General features: G+C 39.6%; 4 protein-coding genes across 4 annotated transcripts; 1 reads left to right on the top strand and 3 right to left on the bottom strand.

The window, feature by feature from the left end:
- Positions 1-548: 548 nt before the first annotated feature.
- On the bottom strand, positions 549-3,063 carry LOC116161455. The gene is made up of 4 exons (XM_031474801.1): positions 1,434-3,063; positions 1,141-1,381; positions 835-1,094; positions 549-787 (listed from the first exon to the last, which is right to left on the bottom strand). Exons 1-4 carry the CDS (start codon positions 1,495-1,497, stop codon positions 633-635), a joined length of 720 nt encoding a protein of 239 aa, XP_031330661.1. The 5' UTR covers positions 1,498-3,063; the 3' UTR covers positions 549-632.
- A 4,173-nt stretch (positions 3,064-7,236) lies between these two features.
- Positions 7,237-13,006, bottom strand: LOC116161456. Its single transcript, XM_031474802.1, has 5 exons — positions 12,939-13,006; positions 8,134-12,890; positions 7,849-8,089; positions 7,552-7,805; positions 7,237-7,506 (listed from the first exon to the last, which is right to left on the bottom strand). Exons 2-5 carry the CDS (start codon positions 8,195-8,197, stop codon positions 7,352-7,354), a joined length of 714 nt encoding a protein of 237 aa, XP_031330662.1. The 5' UTR covers positions 8,198-12,890; positions 12,939-13,006; the 3' UTR covers positions 7,237-7,351.
- An 82-nt stretch (positions 13,007-13,088) lies between these two features.
- Positions 13,089-14,018, bottom strand: LOC116161457. The gene is made up of 4 exons (XM_031474803.1): positions 13,884-14,018; positions 13,594-13,834; positions 13,292-13,548; positions 13,089-13,253 (listed from the first exon to the last, which is right to left on the bottom strand). Exons 1-4 carry the CDS (start codon positions 13,939-13,941, stop codon positions 13,222-13,224), a joined length of 588 nt encoding a protein of 195 aa, XP_031330663.1. The 5' UTR covers positions 13,942-14,018; the 3' UTR covers positions 13,089-13,221.
- Positions 14,019-16,931: 2,913 nt separating this feature from the next.
- Positions 16,932-19,320, top strand: LOC116161454 (retinol-binding protein pinta-like). Its single transcript, XM_031474799.1, has 5 exons — positions 16,932-18,153; positions 18,198-18,357; positions 18,411-18,774; positions 18,829-18,937; positions 18,989-19,320. The coding sequence occupies exons 1-5, from the start codon at positions 18,015-18,017 to the stop codon at positions 19,135-19,137; spliced, it is 921 nt and encodes a 306-aa protein (XP_031330659.1). The 5' UTR covers positions 16,932-18,014; the 3' UTR covers positions 19,138-19,320.
- Positions 19,321-21,497: the final 2,177 nt, after the last annotated feature.

Raw genomic sequence — 21,497 nt, 5'->3', positions numbered from 1 at the left:
CCCTTACTGACGTGCGCTACGCTACGCTACAACCTTTCATTTCTTTTGTAGACGGTCTCCACGTAGATGGGAATTTCTCCCACGAAGATCTCTGGAGATGCTTTACGATGTGGTTCTAATGCAAGTCTCATATATTCAGCTTAACAAAGCGGACCGTTGCATTGCGAGTGGTAGACGGGACGGGCCTCCGAGTACTAAATTCTAATTTTTCTCGACCACCGGAAATACTTTCTATCGTTGTCTTTACTAACAGAATACTCTCTTAATTTGAATTTACTGTGTCCAAGATCAAATTTCGTGATCATATTTCACGGTCTATCATTGGTTCTTGCAAGTTTTTTTTAGGTGCTGCGAGTTCTTTTGAACTTTTCAGGGTTTCATATTTTTTTATTTCGTCAGTTCTGATAAAGTTCCCCGACTCGTTTGGTTTTCTTACCTAGCTCCGCTTCTTCGATTGTTTCGTGATATCTTCTCGTTAGTATGGTATGAGAGATCTTAGTCTAATGCACTTCCTTAGGCGGCGCTTTAAATAAAATCAAAAGAAAAACTGCATTTCGTAATTCTTTAATCAATGATTTTTGGCCAAAGGAAAATGGAACCCTGTGAAAGTTGCAGTAATTTAATCGATCATGTTAGGAAGACGTCGGAAATAAAGAATTCAACGGATATTTTCTGCACAGCCGTTTCAGGAACGATCCCAAAAACTTCTGGAAAATGCCCGCGTATGCAGGCGAGATTTCCGATGCGACCAATTTGGAACTTAGGTTCAGAAGGCCGATAATCGTATCTGAAACTTGGGTTTCAACAGTTGTAAGAGACTTTAAATTAATCTACCCCCATTAGGCAATCCTGTAAGGTTTACTTTGACGTCTTCATCTCTGCACGTGATTTCCACATTGATCTTGTTACAATTCCCCCTCTCGTTCCAATCGTTTATTAGAAAATCACATTCCATGTTATCATTCATAAGTTTAAAGTAGCCACCCCCATTCAGCGGAAGATTTATTATATGCCCTTGAACTCGGTAATTTCCCCATAAGTCCAAATCGGGAAGGATAACCGTTCCTGTAATCACGCCCTCTTTCGGTCGAATACTGGAAGAATGTTAAACTTAAGTACTTCGTCTGTTTAGTGGCTTACTCTGCAGCAGTAAAGTGGTAGTTGTACAGCCGGTCCAGATTCAAGTCATTTACACTGACATAAAGATCGGTAATGGGAGATTCTAGTGTAAGGTTCAAGTTGGGAGCAACGAACGGGTCTAACTGATGCAAACCGATTTCCGGTATCCCACTTCTGACGTTCTCGTTTAGACTGTTGGCAGCACTTATGAAGCACTCGTTTATGTTCTGGTCGTCCTGGTAACATCTTGGAAAGTAGCTTGCTGGAATGACCTTTTAAGGCAATGTGCAGCTTTAATGACACAACACACTTACGTAATTTAGCTGGATAGATGGTGTGGAACAACGTAGTACCAAATAAAACCGTTAAGAGGTACATTTTCGGTTATCAGACCTAGATCAACTGATATAGGTACCTACTTCGTGGAAACACATTTTGCAATAAGCCGTTCGTGTGAAAATGAGTTGCATATAAACGACCAATTTATGACGAACAAATCAACTACAACATTGTCCACATTGCTCAATTTCCCACATATTGACTAAGCAACATAATCATTAAAATACAGCCTTCAGTAAAGGTATAGCAAGAATAAGAATTGCTTTCTGTACCCAAAGCGTTGCTGATGCATATCCTCTCCCTGAAATTGCGTCTACTTTGGATAGTCCGAGAAATTCTAGCCGATCCAACAAGTTTGTGCACTACCGCCCTGTATAAAAATGAACATCCGTTTACAATGCATAACTAAAGGATATCTGCGCACGTCCAACACATATTATAGAAATATCGCAAAAAACTATTCGGTTTCTTATGAAAGATCTAATTTTAAATCCATGGAAAAACTATGTGAATGGCTACACGATATACTTCATATAAGCAAGTTACAAATTATTTTACCTACCGTAATCAAGTGAAATACTACTGTATTTAGGTATTTATGCCCTCTTGTTACACGTTTCTCAAGAAATTCCTGTTACATTTTCTCTTTTGCTACATTTTTTACACAATTGTGCAGAACTATTTAAACAATTTACTTACACTCTCTGATACAGTAATCAAGTGAAATTTCTGTTCTCCTGATACAACTTTCACGAGACACTTCTGTCACATTTCCCCTTTAGCTAAATTTTTAACACCATTGTGCAGAAAATACGATCTCAGCGATTTATTTCCGCACTCTCTCTAACGTAATCAAGTGGAATGCTACTGTGTTTAAGTACTTCTGCTCTCCCGCTACCTCTTTCTTAAGAAACCCCTGTTAATTTTTTCCTGTTGCTAGATTTTCTAGACGACTTTGCAAAAAATAGGAGTTCAACGACTCATTTTCGCTCTCTAGCTAACGTAACCAACTGAAATACAACTATTTAAGTATTTATGTTCTCCTATTACACGTTTCTTGAGTAATTCCTGTTTCATTTCCCATTTTGTTACATATCTTACACGATTGTAGAGAAAATATTATTTTAACGATTTGCTTGCGCTCTTTACCTAACGTAATCAAGTGAGCTGCTACTCAAGTATTTATGCTTTCCTGTTACACCTCTCTCGAAAAAATCACGTTACATTTCTCCTTTTGCTACATTGTTTGCACGAATGTCAGACAATATGATTTGAACGATTTATTTCCAGTCTTTCCCTAACGGAGTCAAGTCAAATGCTACTGTATTTAAGTATGTGAGCGCTCCTGTTACAACGTTCTGGAGTATTCCTGTTACATTTGCTCTTGCTGCATGTATTACACGACTGTGCAGAAAATGTTATTTAAACAATTTACTTACGCTCTCTCCTATCGTAATCAATAAATCCTCCTGTATTTCAGTATTTCTGCCCTCCTGTGAGATCCTTCATGAAAAATTCCTGTTACATTTCCCTTTTAGCTACATTTTTTACACGATTGTGCACAAAATCTCAACGATTTATTTCCGCACTCTCTCTCTCTCTCGTAATCAAGTGAAATGCTACTGATTTCTTCTGATCTCCTGCTACCTCAAGAAGCTCCTATTACGTTTCCCCTGTTGCTAGATTTTTAAACGATTTCGCAGGAGTGCGGAAATAAATAGTTGAGATCGTATTTTGTGCACAATCGTGTAAAAAATGTAGCTAAAGGGGAAAAGCAACAGGAATTTCTTAAGAAGGATGTATGAGGAGAACAGGAATACTGACATACAGCTAACGTAATTATGTGAAATGCTACTCTTTTTAGGTATTTATTCTCTCCTGATACTCATTTGTCCAAAACATTTCCTTTTTTGCTACATTTATTACACGATTATGGAGAAAACATTACTTAAACAATTTACGCACGCTCTGTCCTATCGTAAACAAGGCTATATGTTCGTATTCCTGTTCTCCTCATACATCCTTCTTAAGAAATTCCTGTTGCTTTTCCCCTTTAGCTACATTTTTTACACGATTGTGCATAAAATACGATCTCAACGATTTATTTCCGCACTCTCTCCCGTAATCAAGCGAAATGCTACTGTGTTTAAGTATTTCTGATCTCCTGCTACCTCAAGAAACACCTATTACGTTACCCTTGTTGCTAGATTTTTAAACGATTTCGCAGGAGATTGGATCTCTACGGCTTTCTAGCTAACGTAATCGAGTGATATGCTCCTGCACTCCTGTTAAACCTCTCTCGAGAAATTCTGCTACATTTCCCCTTTTGTCACATTCTTTACACGAATGTGCAGAAAATATTATTTGCACGATTTACTTACGCTCTTTACCTAACGTAATCGTGTGAAATGCTACTGTTTTTAGTTATTTATTTTCTCTTGTTACTCCTTGGTCGAAAAACATTTACTTTTTTGCTACATTTATTACACGATTATGGAGAAAACATTACTTAAACTATTTACTCACGCTCTCTCCTATCGTAATCAAGGCTGTATGTCAGTATTCCTGTTCTCCTCATACATCCTTCTTAAGAAATACCTGTTGCTTTTCCCCTTTAGCTACATTTTTACAAGATTGTGCACAAAATACGATCTCAACGATTTATGTCCGCACTCTCTCCCGTAATCAAGCGAAATGCTACTGTGTTTAAGTATTTCTGATCTCCTGCTACCTCAAGAAACTCCTATTACGTTACCCTTGTTGCTAGATTTTTAAACGATTTCGCAGGAGATTGGATCTCTACGGCTTTCTAGCTAACGTAATCAAGTGAAATGCTCCTGCACTCCTGTTAAACCTTTCTCAAGAAATTCTGCTACATTTCCCCTTTTGTCACATTCTTTACACGAATGTGCAGAAAATATTATTTGCACGATTTACTTACGCTCTTTACCTAACGTAATCGTGTGAAATGCTACTGTTTTTAGTTATTTATTTTCTCTTGTTACTGCTTTGTCGAAAACATTTCCTTTTTTGCTACATTTATTACACGATTATGGAGGAAACATTACTTAAACAATTTACGCACGCTCTGTCCTATCGTAAACAAGGCTATATGTTCGTATTCCTGTTCTCCTCATACATCCTTCTTAAGAAATTCCTGTTGCTTTAGGATTGTTGCTAGATAAACGATTTCGCAGGAGATTGGATCTCTACGGCTTTCTAGCTAACGTAATCGAGTGATATGCTCCTGCACTCCTGTTAAACCTTTCTCAAGAAATTCTGCTACATTTCCCCTTTTGTCACATTCTTTACACGAATGTGCAGAAAATATTATTTGCACGATTTACTTACGCTCTTTACCTAACGTAATCGTGTGAAATGCTACTGTTTTTAGTTATTTATTTTCTCTTGTTACTGCTTTGTCGAAAACATTTCCTTTTTTGCTACATTTATTACACGATTATGGAGGAAACATTACTTAAACAATTTACGCACGCTCTGTCCTATCGTAAACAAGGCTATATGTTCGTATTCCTGTTCTCCTCATACATCCTTCTTAAGAAATTCCTGTTGCTTTTACCCTTTAGCTACATTTTTTACACGATTGTGCATAAAATACGATCTCAACGATTTATTTCCGCACTCTCTCCCGTAATCAAGCGAAATGCTACTGTGTTTAAGTATTTCTGATCTCCTGCTACCTCAAGAAGCTCCTATTACGTTTCCCCTGTTGCTAGATTTTTAAACGATTTCGCAGGAGATTGGATCTCTACGGCTTTTAGCTAACGTAATCGAGTGATATGCTCCTGCACTCCTGTTAAACCTCTCTCGAGAAATTCTGATACATTTCCCCTTTTGTCACATTCCTTACACGAATGTGCAGAAAATATTATTTACACGATTTACTTACGCTCTTTACCTAACGTAATTATGTGAAATGATACTGTGTTTAAGTATTTCTGCTCTCCTGCTATAAGAAACTCCTGTTGCTTTTCCCCTGTTGCTAGATTTTTAACGATTTTAGGATTCAACGAATCTAGCCGTAATCAACGAAATACTTCTCCTATTACCTTTCTAAATTTCCCTTTTGCTTACACTTGAAATCTCCTGTTTTTATGTTACTATGATACAACTCCTTGGTTGTCAAATGCTACTTCCTGTTTTTGCTACTTTTTTGCTACATTTATTACACGATTATGGAGAAAACATTACTTAAACAATTTACTCACGCTCTCTCCTATCGTAATCAAGGCTGTATGTCAGTATTCCTGTTCTCCTCATACATCCTTCTTAAGAAATTCCTGTTGCTTTTCCCCTTTAGCTACATTTTTTACACGATTGTGCATAAAATACGATCTCAACGATTTATTTCCGCACTCTCTCCCGTAATCAAGCGAAATGCTACTGTGTTTAAGTATTTCTGATCTCCTGCTACCTCAAGAAGCTCCTATTACGTTTCCCCTGTTGCTAGATTTTTAAACGATTTCGCAGGAGATTGGATCTCTACGGCTTTCTAGCTAACGTAATCGAGTGATATGCTCCTGCACTCCTGTTAAACCTCTCTCGAGAAATTCTGATACATTTCCCCTTTTGTCACATTCCTTACACGAATGCGCAGAAAATATTATTTACACGATTTACTTACGCTCTTTACCTAACGTAATTATGTGAAATGATACCGTTTTTAGGTATTTATGCTCTCCTGTTACTCCTTGGTCGAAAAACATTTACTTTTTTGCTACATTTATTACACGATTATGGAGAAAACATTACTTAACCTATTTACTCACGCTCTCTCCTATCGTAATCAAGGCTGTATGTCAGTATTCCTGTTCTCCTCATACATCCTTCTTAAGAAATTCCTGTTGCTTTTCCCCTTTAGCTACATTTTTTACACGATTGTGCACAAATTTCGATTTTTACGCGCTCTCTCTAACGTAATCAAGTGAAATGCTACTGTGTTTAAGTATTTCTGATCTCCTGCTACCTCTTTCTCAACAAACTCCTATTACGTTTCCACTGTTGCTAGGTTTTTATACGATTTCGCAGAAAATAGGATTTCAATGACTTATTTCTATGCTTTGGTAACGCAGTCAAGCGAAATGCTGTATTTCTGCTATCCTGTTAAACCGTTTTCGAGAAATACTGTTACATTACCCCATTTGTCACGTTTTTTATACGATTGTACAGAAAATATATTTAAACTACTTACGCTCTTTATCTAACATAATCAGGAGAAATAATATTGTATTGAAGTATTTATGCTCTCCTGTTACACCTTTCTCGAGAAAATCATGTTACATTTCCCCCATTGCTACATTGTGTGCACGAATGTCAGAGAATGTTTTTTGAACGATGTATTTGCGCTCTCTCCCTATCGTAGTCATGTGAAATGCTACCATATTTAAGTATTTCTGCTCTCCTGTGACATTTTACATCCAAATATCCCCGAATTAGAAATTTCAATTACTCACATCCTCTGAGAGTTCTATTACTAGCATTCGGCAAAATGCATGTTTGGGTTAGCCGGTGACTATCTGAACCAGTTAAGAGCTTCTAATTATTCAACTTCTTTTGCATTTTGGATCCTCGTCTTCTTCTTATTAGACTACCTCAGTTCCCTCACCTCCTTTTCTAATTCTGGTGGTGGAATTCGTTTCTTGTACGTGGTTATTCCGGCTTGTCGAAGAAACGGTTCTTACTTCCTGAAATACCTCTCTGGAAGAAAATACAAGTTAGTAAATGGGGAGGAGGCAGCTGAAAATGGAAACACATTCGTCCAAGCTCAAATAAATGCAGTTTTTATTGGGTTTCATTAAAGAGAAACTTTCACGACGACCGATCACCAAATACCCTGGTTTACAACACCTTTTTGTGTCTGTGGACGATCATTTTAGGAAGACGGAGGAAATACGTCACTCAATGGAAATTCTCTGCACAGCCGTTTCAGGGGCCGTCTCAATAACGCCTGAAAAATGCGGGCGTATGCAGGAGCAAGTTCCGATGCGACCAATTTGGAGCTTAAGTTCAGAAGGCCGTTAATCGTATCTGAAACTTGGGTTTCAACAGTTGCGAGACTTTAAATTGACGTACCTCCGTTGCCCAATCCTGTAAGGTTTACTTTGACGTCTTCATTTTTGCACGTGATTTCCAAATTGATCTTGTTACAATTCTCGTTCCAATCGTTTATTAGAAAATCACATTCGATGTTGCCATTAACAATTTTAAAATAGCCATCCCCATTCAGCGGAAGATTTATTATATGCCCCCGAACTCGGTAATTTCCCCATAAGTCTAAATCGAGAAGGATAACCGTTCCTGCAATCACGCCATCTTGCGGTCGAATACTGGAAGAATGTTAAGTATAACTTCTTGCGTTTGGTGACTTACTCTGCAGCGGTAAAGCGGTAGTTGTACAGTCGGTGCAGATTCAAGCCATTTGTACTCGCGTAAAGATCGGTAATAGGGGATTCGAGTGTAAGGTTTAAATCGGGAGCAACGAACGGGTCTAGGTGAGGCAAGCCGATTTCCGATATCCCACTTCTGACCTTCTCGTTTAGACTGTTGGCAGCACCTATGGTGCACTCGCTTATGTTCTGGTCGTCTTGGTAACATCTTGGAAAGTAGCTTGCTGGAATGACACTCTGCTTCAGAAGCTCATGACAACACACTTACGTAGTTTAGCTGGTTCGATGGTGGCGAACAACGTGGTACCAAGTAAAACAGTTAAGATGCACATTTTCCGTAATCTGGTTAAAAATCGTGGAACATCAACTAATATACCTAGTTCGTGAAAACAAAATTTGCATGTAAGCCGTTCGAGTGAGTGAGTGGCATTTAAACGACCAATTTATAACGTTCAAATCAACTACAACATTGTCCACATTGCTCAATTTCCCACATATTGATATATCAATGCTTTAATTTAAAAACGACCTTTAGTAAAGGTGAGAATTTGAGATTGTTTTTTTGCGTACATTACAGGAGAGTTTTTGTGATCACCCAAAACGATGCAGATGCTTATCCTCTCCCTGACATTTCGTCTATTGTGGATTGTCCGAGAGATTCTATTTGTCTTACTACTGTCAAAGCAATAAGTTTGTGCACGTCGAACGCAATTGTAGAAATATGGCAAAAACTATGCGATTTCGGACGAGTTTGCTACCAAGAAAGGTCAATTTTAATACACGGGTTCTTTTACGATACATTGACCTGTTTTCGTGCGTTTATATAGCACGACAATTATATTTTGTCTCAAGGATATGGGTAAGAGAAACAAAACGATAAGATGATTATTTCGAATCGTTACTTTTCATTGAATAATTCCGCTGGAATGCAAATGGTGAGAAGGCAACCTGGTATGGATGAAAAAACATCCAGCTACCCGTAGCTTAAGTGAAAGAAGTTAAGCTATACTACCACTACAACGCTTCAAATTAAATTAAAACCATTAAAATGCCTTTCGTCGATAATTTCTAGAATATGGAAAGTTTGGAGTTTGCTGAAATAACTGGTAAACCCTGCGTTTGAAAGTGTCTGTCTTGTAGACCTTTCAGTATTTGTAAAAATTGGCGATACTTGCTGGAATTCTCTGGTTTTCCTACTATATTTTCTCGAGGAATATGAAACCGCTACTGTATTAAAACATCTCTTATCTTTTTTTGATATTAAAGCCGCTTTCGGTTCCGTCGGCTACGATGACGTTCACTATTGGTCGCACGTATTGTGGTGAGGAACCGGACGTGTCCGTGAGATGAGAATCCATTTGGGCGACCCTCTTGCGGTCGCGGCATTTAGGACACTGTCTCCTAGTTACCTCAGGTTTGCCGCATCTGAAACAAGATATGGGAGCGGCTGTCGGTCTGAGTGCCTTGGTTCTCTTCTGCTTTCTTCACTCCTCCCTGAAGTGTCCTGTGGTATGGCGTGTCTTCTTCACCTCGTGCCAAGCTTCCGGAACCTTCGTGGTCTTTTTCGGAGCTCACGTTTTAAATAGCTCGCGAAGTAGCTGATGGGGTGCAGTCTCTGCACGGTACACTTCGCAAAGGATTCGCTGCTTGCGCGCTCGGGGTGACTGGATCAGCTCCTTCAGAATGTCGGCGGTCATGCTGAGTGGGGTGCTACTGTTTTTAGGTATCTCCCGTTACTCCTTTGTCGAAAAATTCCTGTTACATTTCCCTTTTTGCTACATTTTTTACACGATTGTGCACTAATTATGACCTTATTTTCGCACTCTCTCTAACGTAATCGAGTGAAATGCTACTGTGTTTAAGTATTTTTGATCTCCTGCTACCTCTTTCTCAAGAAACTCCTGTTAAGTTTCCCCTGTTGTTAGATTTTTACACGATTTCGCAGAAAAAGGATTTCAATGACTTATTTCTGCTCTTTGGCTAAAGTAGTTAAGTGAAATGCTGTATTTCTGCTCTCCTGTTAAACCCTTCTCGAGAAATACTGTTACATTACCCCATTTGTCACATCCTTTACACGATTCTGCAGAAATACTGAAACACTCTCCGCCTACCGCAATCAAGTGAAATGCTACTATACTTAGGTATTTATGTTTTCCTGTTACACCTTTCTCGAGAAATTCCTGTTAGAATCCCACTGTGCTACATTTTTTACACTATTGTGCAGAAAATGTTATTTAAACGATTTACTTATGCTCTCTCCTATCGTAATCAATAAATCCTCCTGTGTTTTACCATTTCTGCCCTCCTGTGAGATCCTTCATGAAAAATTCCTGTTACATTTCCCTTTTAGCTACATTTTTGACACGATTGTGCACAAAATACGATCTCAACGATTTATTTTTCCACACTCTCTAACGTAATCAAGTGAAATGCTACTGTTTTAGGTATTTATGCTCTTCTGTTACTCCTTTGTCGAAAAATTCCTGTTACATTTCCCTTTTTGCTACATTTATTACACGATTATGCAGAAAACATTACTTAAACAATTTACTCACGCCCTCTGCTATCGTAATCAAGACTGTATGTCAGTATTTCTGTTCTCCTCATACATCCTTCTTAAGAAATTCCTGTTGCATTTCTCCTTTAGCTACATTTTTTACACGATTGTGCACAAATTACGATTTCAACGATTTTTTCCGCACTTTCTGTAACGTAATCAAGTGAAATGCTACTGTGTTTAAGTATTTCTGATATCCTGCTATCTCTTTTTCAACATACTCCTGTTACGTTTCCCCTGTTGCACGATTTCGCAGAAAATAGGATTTCAATGACTTATTTCTGCTCTTTGGCTAAAGTAGTCAAGTGAAATGCTGTACTTCTGCTCTCCTGTTAAACCCTTCTCGAGAATTACTGTTACATTACCCCATTTGTCACATTATTTACACGATTGTGCAGAGAATATTGCTTAAACGACTTACTTACACTCTCCGCCTACCGTAATCAAGTGAAATGCTACTGTATTTAGGTATTTATGTTCTCCTGTTACACCTTTCTCGAGAAATTCCTGTTACAATCCCACTTTGCTACATTTTTTACACTATTGTGCAGAAAATGTTATTTAAACGATTAACTTATGCTCTCTCCTATCGTAATCAATAAATCCTTTTGTATTTCACTATTTCTGCCCTCCTGCGAGATCTTTCATGAAAAATTCCTGTTACATTTCCCTTGTAGCTACATTTTTGACACGATTGTGCACAAAATACGATCTCAACGATTTATTCCCGCACTCTCTCCCGTAATCATGTGAAATGCTACTGTATTAAAGTATTTCTGATCCCCTGCTACCTCAAGAAACTCTTATTACGTTTCCTTGTTGTTAGATTTTTAAACGATTTCGCAAGAGATAGGATCTCAACGGCTTTAGAGCTAACGGTAATCAATTGAAATGCTCATGCATTTAAGAATTTCTGCACTCCTGTTAAACCTTTCTCGAGAAGTGTTGCTACATTTCCCCTTGTGTTACATTCTTTACATGAATGTGCAGAAAATATTATTTACGTTCTTTACATAACGTAATCATGTGAAATGCTACTGTTTTTAGGTATTTATGCTCTCCTGTTACTCCTTTGTCGAAAAATTCCTGTCACATTTCCCTTTTTGCTACATTTATTACACGATTATGCAGAAAACATTACTTAAACAATTTACTCACGCTATCTCCTATCGTAATCAAGACTGTAGGTCAGTATTCCCGTTCTCCTCATACATCCTTCTTAAGAAATTCCTGTTGCATTTCTCCTTTAGCTACATTTTTTACACGATTGTGCACAAATTACGATACTGTATTTAATTATTTCTGATCTCCTGCTACCTATTTCTCGAAAATTCCTGTTATGTTTCCCCTGTTGCTAGATTTTTGCAACATTTCGCAGAAAATAGGATTTCAACGACTTATTTCTGCTCATTGGCTAACGTAGTCAAGCGAAATGCTGTATTTCTGCTCTCCTGTTAAACCCTTCTCGAGAATTACTGTTACATTACCCCATTTGTCACATTCTTTACACGATTGTGCAGAGAATATTGTTTAAACGACTTACTTACACTCTCCGCCTACCGTAATCAAGTGAAATGCTACTGTATTTAGGTATTTATGTTCTCCTGTTACACCTTTCTCGAGAAATTCCTGTTACATTCCCACTTTGCTGAATTTTTTCCACTATTGTGTAGAAAATGTTATTTACTCCCCTATCGTAATCACTAAATCCTCCTGTATTTCACTATTTCTGCCCTCCTGCGAGATCTTTCATGAATAATTCCTGTTACATTTCCCTTTTAGCTACATTTTTGACACGATTGTGCACAAAATACGATCTAAACGATTTATTCCCCCACTCTCTCCCGTAATCAAGTGAAATGCTACTGTGTTTAAGTATTTCTGATCTCCTGCTACCTCAAGAAACTCCTATTATGTTTCACCTGTTGCTAGATTTTTAAACGATCTCGCAGGAGATAGGATCTCAACGGCTTATTTCCGCTTTCTAGTTAACGTAATCAAGCGAAATGCTCCTACATTTAAGTATTTCTGCTCTCCTGTTAGACCTTTCTCGAGAAATACTGTTACATTACCCCATTTGTCGCATCTTTACACGATTGTGGAGAAAATATTTTGTAAACGACTGATATACACTCTCCGCCTACCGTAATCATGTGAAATGCTACTGTATTTAGGTATTTATGTTCTCCTGTTATGAGATGTCCCAAGTGCGTGTTGAATTATCTCAATAGAACGGTAGATAATGTCCGAGTAAGCTCCGGTTCGAATTGGTGTCGCTGCGCCTCTTCTAAGAACGACCAGTGTCCCTCCGGGATGCGCACTGTTAATGAAGCCGACGCCTAGTAATGTGAAGTGTCTGTGGACGACGCGACCCTCGTGTGGGTGCGGCAGTTTGGGCACTGCCTCCTAGTTACTTCAGGTTTGCCACATCCAAAACAGGAAATTTTTTCTAAACCATTAAAGAGAGACTATAATACTGTTATTGATTAATTCTTATTTTAAGAGCAATTATTTACCAAATAATGCAGTTCTAGCAACAAATAAGGCTCAATACGCTAGTTTTGTAGGGATAAAGTACCAAACATGCCATAGAAATACATAAACTGTATTTTGCTTGGATTCGTTTTACAGGATTTGACTAAGGTGGGACAAGCATGTAATGAAGTTAGGGCGTCAATGGAAACAGATCATCGAACTCGTGCTTTCGGCACATCCGCGTAAGGAACGACTTCAGAAAAGGTCGAAATATGTTGGTATACGCCGGCGAAAGCTCCGACGCGACCAGCTGGGAGCTTAGGTTTAAAAGAGTGCCGACCATATCTGAAAAATTCCTACAAACTTTTACAAAATATCAATTTACCAATAATACCATTCGCCAATCCGGTAATGTTCACCTTGAGATCTTCAATTTTGCAGGTAATTTCCAAGTTGATCCCGTTACAATTTTTCTTCTCCTGCCATCCGCTCGTCAAAAAATCACACACGATTTTGCTATTTGCAATTTTGAAGTAACCGCCTCCTTGCAGTGGCAGATTTATGATGTGACCCTCGACGGTGTAGTTCGACTTTAAATCCAAATCTGGCAGGATAAGCTTGCCTCCAACCACGCCATCTTTCGGTCGAATTCTGGAAGAGTGTTAAACGCTATTGATAACCCGTCTGGCGACTTACTCGGCCGATATAAACTGGTAATTGAATAATCTCTCAAACGTGAAACCTCTTAAGGTGGCGTTATAATCGGTGATCGGAGATTCGAGTGTCATGGTGAAAGGGGGTGCGACAAACGGATCTAAGGGACGCAAACCGATTTCCGGTATCCCTTTTCTGACGTACTGATTCAAACTGTTGGCGGCGTTAACGAAGCACTCGTTTATCTTCGGATCATCCTGGTAACATTTCGGGAAGTAGCTCGCTGGAAGGATAGGTCGATAATCATAAGTTCACGTGGTAAGGCAACTTACGTAAATTAGCCGTTTCAGTGCGAGCAATGGTAAGACCCAGCAAAATGGCAAAGAGCATTTTCGAAAACTCGACTGAAACTCGCGATAGAAGATTGCCTTATATAGGAATAGTTTACAAATCCCGTGGGTATGAGAATGTTACAGAGAGTAGCTACGCACATTATTTACGTGAATAAATCCGTGAATAATCTACAAACAGATTAAAAATGTTTTTCTCCCAGACTCAATTGCGGTAATGGGCATCAGCAAAGACCAAAGAGAACTGGCGTGGTAATTAGGGGTCAATACATTATCTGGTTCTAAATCTGATAATGTTTACTGATTATTTAATTCATATTTAGAACTATACTTCTGTAACCTTGGTGACGTTTCACCTGTTGACCACGCATTCAATGGGGCCCAGGAATAACCTGTATTCTGTTTCAATACCCCAAGAAGGACGTTTTTAATTTAAAAAAGTTCATTTTGCCAAACTGTTTATTAGTGAAACCTTTTTACCACGTACAGATATGGTAGCAAAGAGGACTGCTCGTAAAGTACAAGATCATGGTCAAAATGTTGCTGTTTTTTTTGGAACGACACATTATGGTTGCAATATGTAAATTTACCTCCTCCCCCACCCCCTCGACCGTTTTTATATTACCACTGTAAGGAATGATGCGAGGCGAAACCGAGCTATGTCTGAACCGGAGCCAAACGTATGTCGTATAAATAAAGGTCAAACAATTATTATGGTTATGGAATACCCTGCCGGAAAAAAGGAAAGATTCAATGTTCTTTTTCTACACCCAAAATCGATTTTATGGTACAACCGTAATGAAGGAATGCGCGTAGTTGTGGGTGAGCGAGGCGAGGCGGCGCAGCCGACGGAGCCGAGCGTATGTCGTATATAGGTCAATCAAATATCGTTATAGAATACTCCCAAGGAAAAAGGAAAGACTCAATCTTCTTTTCCCTACACTTATAAAAATGTACGGACGCATCGCTGTGGGGGGGGGGGTATTCTATACTCCCCAGACCCCCCGGTTTAACATGCTTTCCCCAAAACCGTTCCAGTTTTCAGTGCACTTTCAAAATCCGCTCTTAGTTTCGTTTCAATTCTGAACACCCACATTGGATTGTCCTTAAAAATGGCCCTGGTTAAATTTTCTACTGGTTAGCGTCTTTTTTTGTACCAATCACGGACGGCTGGTAATTATCTCAAAAACAAGCGATCAGCATTTTCCATGACAGCTTTTCTTCATGATACGCTAAGGCCTGATCCCGCCGCCGGAGCTGAGCGTATGTCGCATAAAAGTGTTACAGTTTTTATAGTACTACAGTAATGAATAATACGAACCGAAACCGAGCTATGGGCTAAGTTGTAACAGAGCGAGGCGAGGCGGCGCAGCCGCCGGAACCGAGCGTATGTCATATATAAGTCAATCAATTATCGTTATGGAATGCCTCCTAGGAAAAAAGGGAAGTTGCCAATGTTTTTTTCCTACACTTATCAAAATGTGCTAACGTGTGGCTGGGGGGTATTCCATACCCCCCAGACCCCCCGGTTCTACATTCTACTCCCAAATTGTTTCAGTTTTTATAGTACTACAATAATGAATAATACGAAGCGAAACCGAGCAATGGGCTAAGTCGTAATGGAGCGAGGCGAGGCGGCGTAGCCGCCGGAACCGAGCGTATGTCGTATATAAGTCAATCAATTATCGTTATGGAATACCTCCTAGGAAAAAAGGAAAGTGTCAATGCCTTTTTTTCCTACACATCAAAATGTGCGAACACGTGGCTGGGGGGTATTCCATAACCACCTGTTCTACGTTCTTCTCCAAAATTGTTACCATTTTTACAGTACTACTTGAACCGAGCGTATGTCGTATATAAGTCAATCAATTATCGTTATGGACCTCCTAGGAAAAAAGGAAATTGTCAATGCCTTTTTTCCTACACTTATCAAAATGTGCTAACGCGTGCCTGGGGGGTATTCCAGACCCCCCGGTTCTACATTCTACCCCCAAATTGTTCCAGTTTTTATAGTACTACAGTAATAAATAATGCGAAGCTAAACCGAGCTATGGGCTAAGTCGTAATTGAGCGAGGCGAGGCGGCGTAGCCGCCGGAGGCGAGCGTATGTCGTATATATCAATCAATTATTGTCATGCGATGCCTCCTAAGAAAAAAGGGAAGTTGCCAATGCTTTTTTTCCTACACGTATCAAAATGTGCTAACGCGTAGCTGGGGGGTATTCTATACCCCCCAGACCCCCCGGTTCTACATTCCACCTCAAAATTGTTACAGTTTTTATAGAACTACACTAATGAATAATACGAAGCGAAATCGAGCTATGGGCTAAGACGTAATTGAGCGAGGCGAGGCGGCGTAGCCGCCGGAGCCGAACGTATGTCGTATATAAATCAATCAATTATCGTTATGGAATACCTCCTAGGAAAAAAGGAATGTGTCAATGCTTTTTTTCCTTCACTTATCAAAATGTGCTAACGCGTGGCTGGGGGGTATTCCATACCCCCCAGACTCCCCGGTTCTACATTCCACCCCAAAATTGTTACAGTTTTTATTGCACTACAGTAATGAATAATACGAAGCGAAACCGAGCTATGGGCTAAGATTTAATTGAGCGAGGCGAGGCGGCGTAGCCGCCGGAACCGAGCGTATATCGTATATAAGTCAATCAATTATCATTATGGAATACCTCCTAGGAAAAAAGAAAAGTGCCAATGCTTTTTTTCCTACACTTATAAAAACGTACTAACGTGTGGATGGGGGTATTCCATCCCCCCCAGACCCCCCGGTTCTACATTCTACCCCAAAATTGTTACAGTTTTTATAGCACTACACTAATGAATAATACGAAGCGTAGCACAGCTATGGGCTAAGTCGTAATTGAGCGAGGCGAGGCGGCGTAGCCGCCGGAACCGAGCGTATATCGTATATAAGTCAATCAATTATCGTTATGGAATACCTCCTAGGAAAAAAGAAAAGTGCCAATGCTTTTTTTCCTACACTTATCAAAATGTGCTAATGCGTGGCTGGGGGGTATTCCAGACCTCCCGATTTTACATTCCTCCCCCAAACCGTTACAGTTTTTATAGTACTACTGTAATTAATAATACTAAGAGAAGCCGAGCTATGGGCTACTAGAGCGCACCTGAGCGAGGTGAGGGGGCGTAGTCATCGGAGTCGCGCGTATGTCAAAATTCAAGAAATAAAGAAAATGATATTGGTCCTTTGAGCCGGATCATATTTCTTCTGGATATGTTTGTTCCGGAAACGGTAGGCGGTTTGAGTCTCGCGAATTAAAAATTATGAATTCCATCCGGCAATGCTCAACAACGAACCCAAAAACTGGAAAAATTCGAAGAATCGGAAAAAAAGACTTTAAACTGAAGAATTGGAAGACTGCTAAGAATCTGAAGATAATTAATTGGAGAATGTCAATGAAGTATAATATCCAGACGGACTCGAGACGGACCAAACACGAAGAAAAATTGGGATATCTTAAAGAACTTTAACAATTTTGAATTGGAAGGAAGAAAATCTGAAGAAACCGGACAATCGTAAGAATTTGAAGAAATGGAAGAACTTGAAGAACATCTTTCAAGCCCCCAAGAAGACATAAAAGAGGATTAGATTTTTTATTGCCTTTTCTAAAGGTCAAATACGCCACCCCGTCTAGGAAGGTCCTCCAAGTCTTACGGAATGCGAAGAAATAAGTAATTTCCGCAAGTCGCCGTTACTAATTTCATGTCAATGCCGTCCAGATATTTTTCTTTAAACATTTAAAAACGTCGTGTACTTTTTACCTATCACGAAAGTAATTACTGTACACCTTTGTACCAACTTCGAGACCTCAGAAATAATTACGGTCACTCGCAATTTGATAACACGAAAAGCAGCGGCGTACGTCGCACGTTTGCAGCAAGTAAGAGATACTTTCCGTTACGGTTGCGCCAGTGGTGGACCGCCGGTCGTACGTAGAAAAAAACGAATCCTTGACTTTGTACGATCGATTGCGTTTTTGGTGATTATTACGCTCTGTCCCCAAAATCACAATTACGTAAGATAAGTTATTTATGTATAAGTGCGCGGTTCGGTACTTGTTATTGTGAGGGAGCAGCCATGGAGGTTCGCCCATTGCCGGATTACTTGCAGAAGGTGGTCGAGAATGAGCTGAACGAGGTGCCAAGCCGTGTATCGGACGATATTAGGGCGATAAAGGAATGGCTTGCGAAACAACCCCATTTAAACGCGTGCACAGGTAAGCCTTTGGAACAGTGAACGGCGTCCAATTTTGGATTGTAGACGATCAGTGGATCTTGATGTTTCTGCGAGGTTGCAAGTTCCGTCTGCAGACCGTCAAGGAGAAAATGGAAGAGTTCTACTTACTCAGGACGATCATGTCCGACTACTTCGACGATCGTGACCCACTTCTGCCCGAAATCCAGGAGTTGCTCAGTCGACAGTAAGTACCATCGGAACAACCCCAATGATCACTCACACTGTGTGATGAATTAGGATCATTCTTCCTCTGCCAGTCAACAAGAACGGTCCGCAAGTGTTCATCTTGCGCACCGATGAAGGCGACATCAACACATTGCCGCTGAAGGCGATCCTTAAGGGAGGAATAATGATGCTCGACATGGTTATGAAGGAGAACGACCACATGGTCTTGGGGCAGTACATCATCTTCGATCTGGAACAGCTGCAGTACGCCTACATAAGTCAGCTGACACCGCTAATGATAAGAATGCTCGTACGAGGCTTGCAAAACGCCTACCCGACGCGACCCAAAGGATTCTTCGTCCTCAACGCACCACCCGTTCTAAAAACGGTGTTCGACCTCACCTACCCCTTGCTCAATAAGAAAATGGCGAATAGGGTAAGTCGACAACTGCAACAAGTGTAGTACCCATACACACCCTCCTCCCTCCAGATTCACTTTTACACCAAAGACAACATGGAGGAGCTCACCAAACTGATACCCTACGAAATCCTTCCGAAGGAATACGGCGGAGGCGGCGACAGCATCGAGACGATCAGAGGTAAACGCGAGCGCCGCCGTTGAATTTTGAAAAAAAAACGATCGATTTCAGTCGAATGGAAGCAGAAAATGGAAGACTATCGGGAGTGGTTCGTGAACAGTTCCAAGTACAGGGTCGACGAAAGCAAAAAGATCAAAAATTGCCACTTGGAAAACGCGGCGGAGACGGAGGGATCGTTTAGGAAGTTAGAAATCGATTAAGCTCGCGTCCCTTCCCCGCAATTCTGCAATTTAAAATTTAACCGACGACGGGAAAGGGGTTAATTACATTGAATTTAAAAGAAGTTAATTCAAGGAGGGTTCGCTTCCTAGCTGGTTCCTTTCTCGTCTGCGAAAACAATGTTGGCACATGTATTGACGACTAATTAAAACATAATAATTGAGTGACAATTGTTTAATTACTCATTTCGTTCAGGTGGCTCATTTAAACTGCAACATGTGCTCTCCATCACGACACAAATTAAATTGGGGGAACTAATTTAAACCGCATAATTAAAGCCTTAATTATCACAAGCAAAATTAAATTGAATATGCTTTTGCATTCGTTGATTAGTTTGGTTTAAGTGTCTAATTTGAAAGGACCGTAGAATAATTAACGCCTAATTAGTGCGCAAAATTAATTTCAGCGGTTCAGGTGTCCAACTTGAACTTTATAATTCAAATCGTTTCACAATTTTTAATGTAAATTAATAGATTAGTGCAATTAGTGTCCAATTTAAAATCGGGCGGTGTAGGTGGACGGAACACCCACCCCTAGCCAGCCAAGCAATCTTCAAACCGTTGGAAATAATGCATTCTACAAGTCTAGGGGGTACGGCATACCCACCCCCAGCTAGTCAAAGCGTCCGGAGTTTTTGATACTTGTAGGGTAGGTCTATTGAGTCCTTCCTTTTCTCCCCCCAGACTCTCCGCTACTTCCCCTTTTTCCTGGGGATATGGATTCCCCGGTACGGTTACGGTATCCCAGCATACGTAACACCCTAAGAATTCCCATGATAGTTTTCTATAAAGGACCATCGATTCGTGCATTTTTGAGGGAAATTCTATGTCCCATATACTTCTGGTGTTACGTTGGGTGATCTGGAGTACCTCCCAACCAGCCAAAGGTTCGGAGTGTTTCTTGGTGGGAATTCCATACCCTCAGCCCCCCCCCCCACACCCAACCCGATTGGACCTCTGAATCAAAAGTTATGGGCAAAAAACAAATTTCGAAAAAAAATTCAAAGGGCTGTAACTTTTGAACTAGTAGCCCAATATTCAAACTGTTTGAAATTATGGATTCTACAGGCCACATTCTATAAGAAAAATTTTTTTCCGGGTCGATCTGAGACAATTTTCTTTCGGGCCTCAAAAAAAAGGCATAGTATAACCTTCCTTTTTTGCCAAAAATCGACTGCACCAAAATTTCCCGGGAAAACACTTTTTCCTATTAATTTTGGTGCGTAGAATCCAAAACAATTCGTACTTTCTCGATCAAAACAATTCGTACTTTTTCGATCAGACTTCTCAATCAAAAGTTATAGACTAGAAACCAATTTCGAAAAAAAATTCAAGGGCTGTAACTTTTGATCTAGTAGCCCAATCTTGGAACTGTTTGAAATTCTGGATTCTACAGGTCACATTCTATAAGAAATTTTTTTTTTCCGGCCGATCTGAGGCAATTTTTTTTTTCGGCCGAAAAAAAAGGCATAGTATAACCTTCCTTTTTTACCAAAAATCGACTACACCAAAATTTCTCGGGAAAACACTTTTTCTTATTAATTTTGGTGCGTAGAATCCAAAACAATTCGTACTTTTTCGATCAGACTTCTCAATCAAAAGTTATAGACTAGAAACCAATTTCGAAAAAAAATTCAAAGGGCTGTAACTTTTGAACTAGTAGCCCAATCTTGGAACTGTTTGAAATTATGGATTCTACAGGCCACATTCTATAAGAAAAATTTTTTTCCGGGTCGATCTGAGACAATTTTTTTTTCTGGCCTCAAAAAAAGGCATAGTTAAAACCTTCCTTTTTTGCCAAAAATCGACTGCACCAAAATTTCCCGGGAAAACACTTTTTCCTATTAATTTTGGTGCGTAGAATCCAAAACAATTCGTACTTTTTCGATCAGACTTCTCAATCAAAAGTTATAGACTAGAAACCAAATTCGAAAAAAAATTCAAAGGGCTGTAACTTTTGATCTAGTAGCCCAATCTTGGAACTGTTTGAAATTATGGATTCTACAGGCCACATTCTATAAGAAAATTTTTTTTCCGGGTCATTCTGAGACAATTTTTTTTTCGGGGCAAAAAAAAGGCAGTGTAAATAAAACCTTCCTTTTTTACCAAAAATCGGCTGCACCAAATTTTCTCGGGAAAACACTTTTTCTTATTAATTTGGGTGCGTAGAATCCAAATCAATTTGTACTTTTTCGATCAGACTTCTCAATCAAAAGTTATAGACTAAAACCAATTTCGAAAAAAAATTCAAAGGGCTGTAACTTTTGAACTAGTAGCCCAATCTTGGAACTGTTTCAAATTATGGATTCTACAGGCCACATTCTATAAGAAAATTTTTTTCC

Source organism: Photinus pyralis, unplaced genomic scaffold (genome assembly GCF_008802855.1).
Source record: "Photinus pyralis isolate 1611_PpyrPB1 unplaced genomic scaffold, Ppyr1.3 Ppyr1.4_LG10, whole genome shotgun sequence".
Classification (NCBI taxonomy): Eukaryota; Metazoa; Arthropoda; class Insecta; order Coleoptera; family Lampyridae; genus Photinus; species Photinus pyralis.
The sequence above is the reverse complement of the archived record's forward strand: the minus strand, read 5'-3'. Positions and strand labels throughout refer to the sequence as shown.

Bases quoted from the DNA above. Each gene is read 5' to 3' on its own strand.
- LOC116161455 (XM_031474801.1), bottom strand. From the start codon at position 1,497: ATGTACCTCTTAACGGTTTTATTTGGTACTACGTTGTTCCACACCATC. The intron at 1,095-1,140 runs GTAAGCCACTAA...ACATTCTTCCAG, and splicing joins TACCACTTTACTGCTGCAGA to TATTCGACCGAAAGAGGGCG. The intron at 788-834 runs GTAGATTAATTT...CCCAAGTTTCAG, and splicing joins TACAGGATTGCCTAATGGGG to ATACGATTATCGGCCTTCTG.
- LOC116161456 (XM_031474802.1), bottom strand. From the start codon at position 8,197: ATGTGCATCTTAACTGTTTTACTTGGTACCACGTTGTTCGCCACCATC. The intron at 8,090-8,133 runs GTAAGTGTGTTG...GTGTCATTCCAG, and splicing joins CATCGAACCAGCTAAACTAC to CAAGCTACTTTCCAAGATGT. The intron at 7,806-7,848 runs GTAAGTCACCAA...ACATTCTTCCAG, and splicing joins TACCGCTTTACCGCTGCAGA to TATTCGACCGCAAGATGGCG.
- LOC116161457 (XM_031474803.1), bottom strand. From the start codon at position 13,941: ATGCTCTTTGCCATTTTGCTGGGTCTTACCATTGCTCGCACTGAAACG. The intron at 13,835-13,883 runs GTAAGTTGCCTT...CTATCCTTCCAG, and splicing joins CACTGAAACGGCTAATTTAC to CGAGCTACTTCCCGAAATGT. The intron at 13,254-13,291 runs GTATTATTGGTA...AAAAGTTTGTAG, and splicing joins CATTACCGGATTGGCGAATG to GAATTTTTCAGATATGGTCG.
- LOC116161454 (XM_031474799.1), top strand. From the start codon at position 18,015: ATGGAGGTTCGCCCATTGCCGGATTACTTGCAGAAGGTGGTCGAGAAT. The intron at 18,154-18,197 runs GTAAGCCTTTGG...TTTGGATTGTAG, and splicing joins CCATTTAAACGCGTGCACAG to ACGATCAGTGGATCTTGATG. The intron at 18,775-18,828 runs GTAAGTCGACAA...TCCTCCCTCCAG, and splicing joins ATAAGAAAATGGCGAATAGG to ATTCACTTTTACACCAAAGA.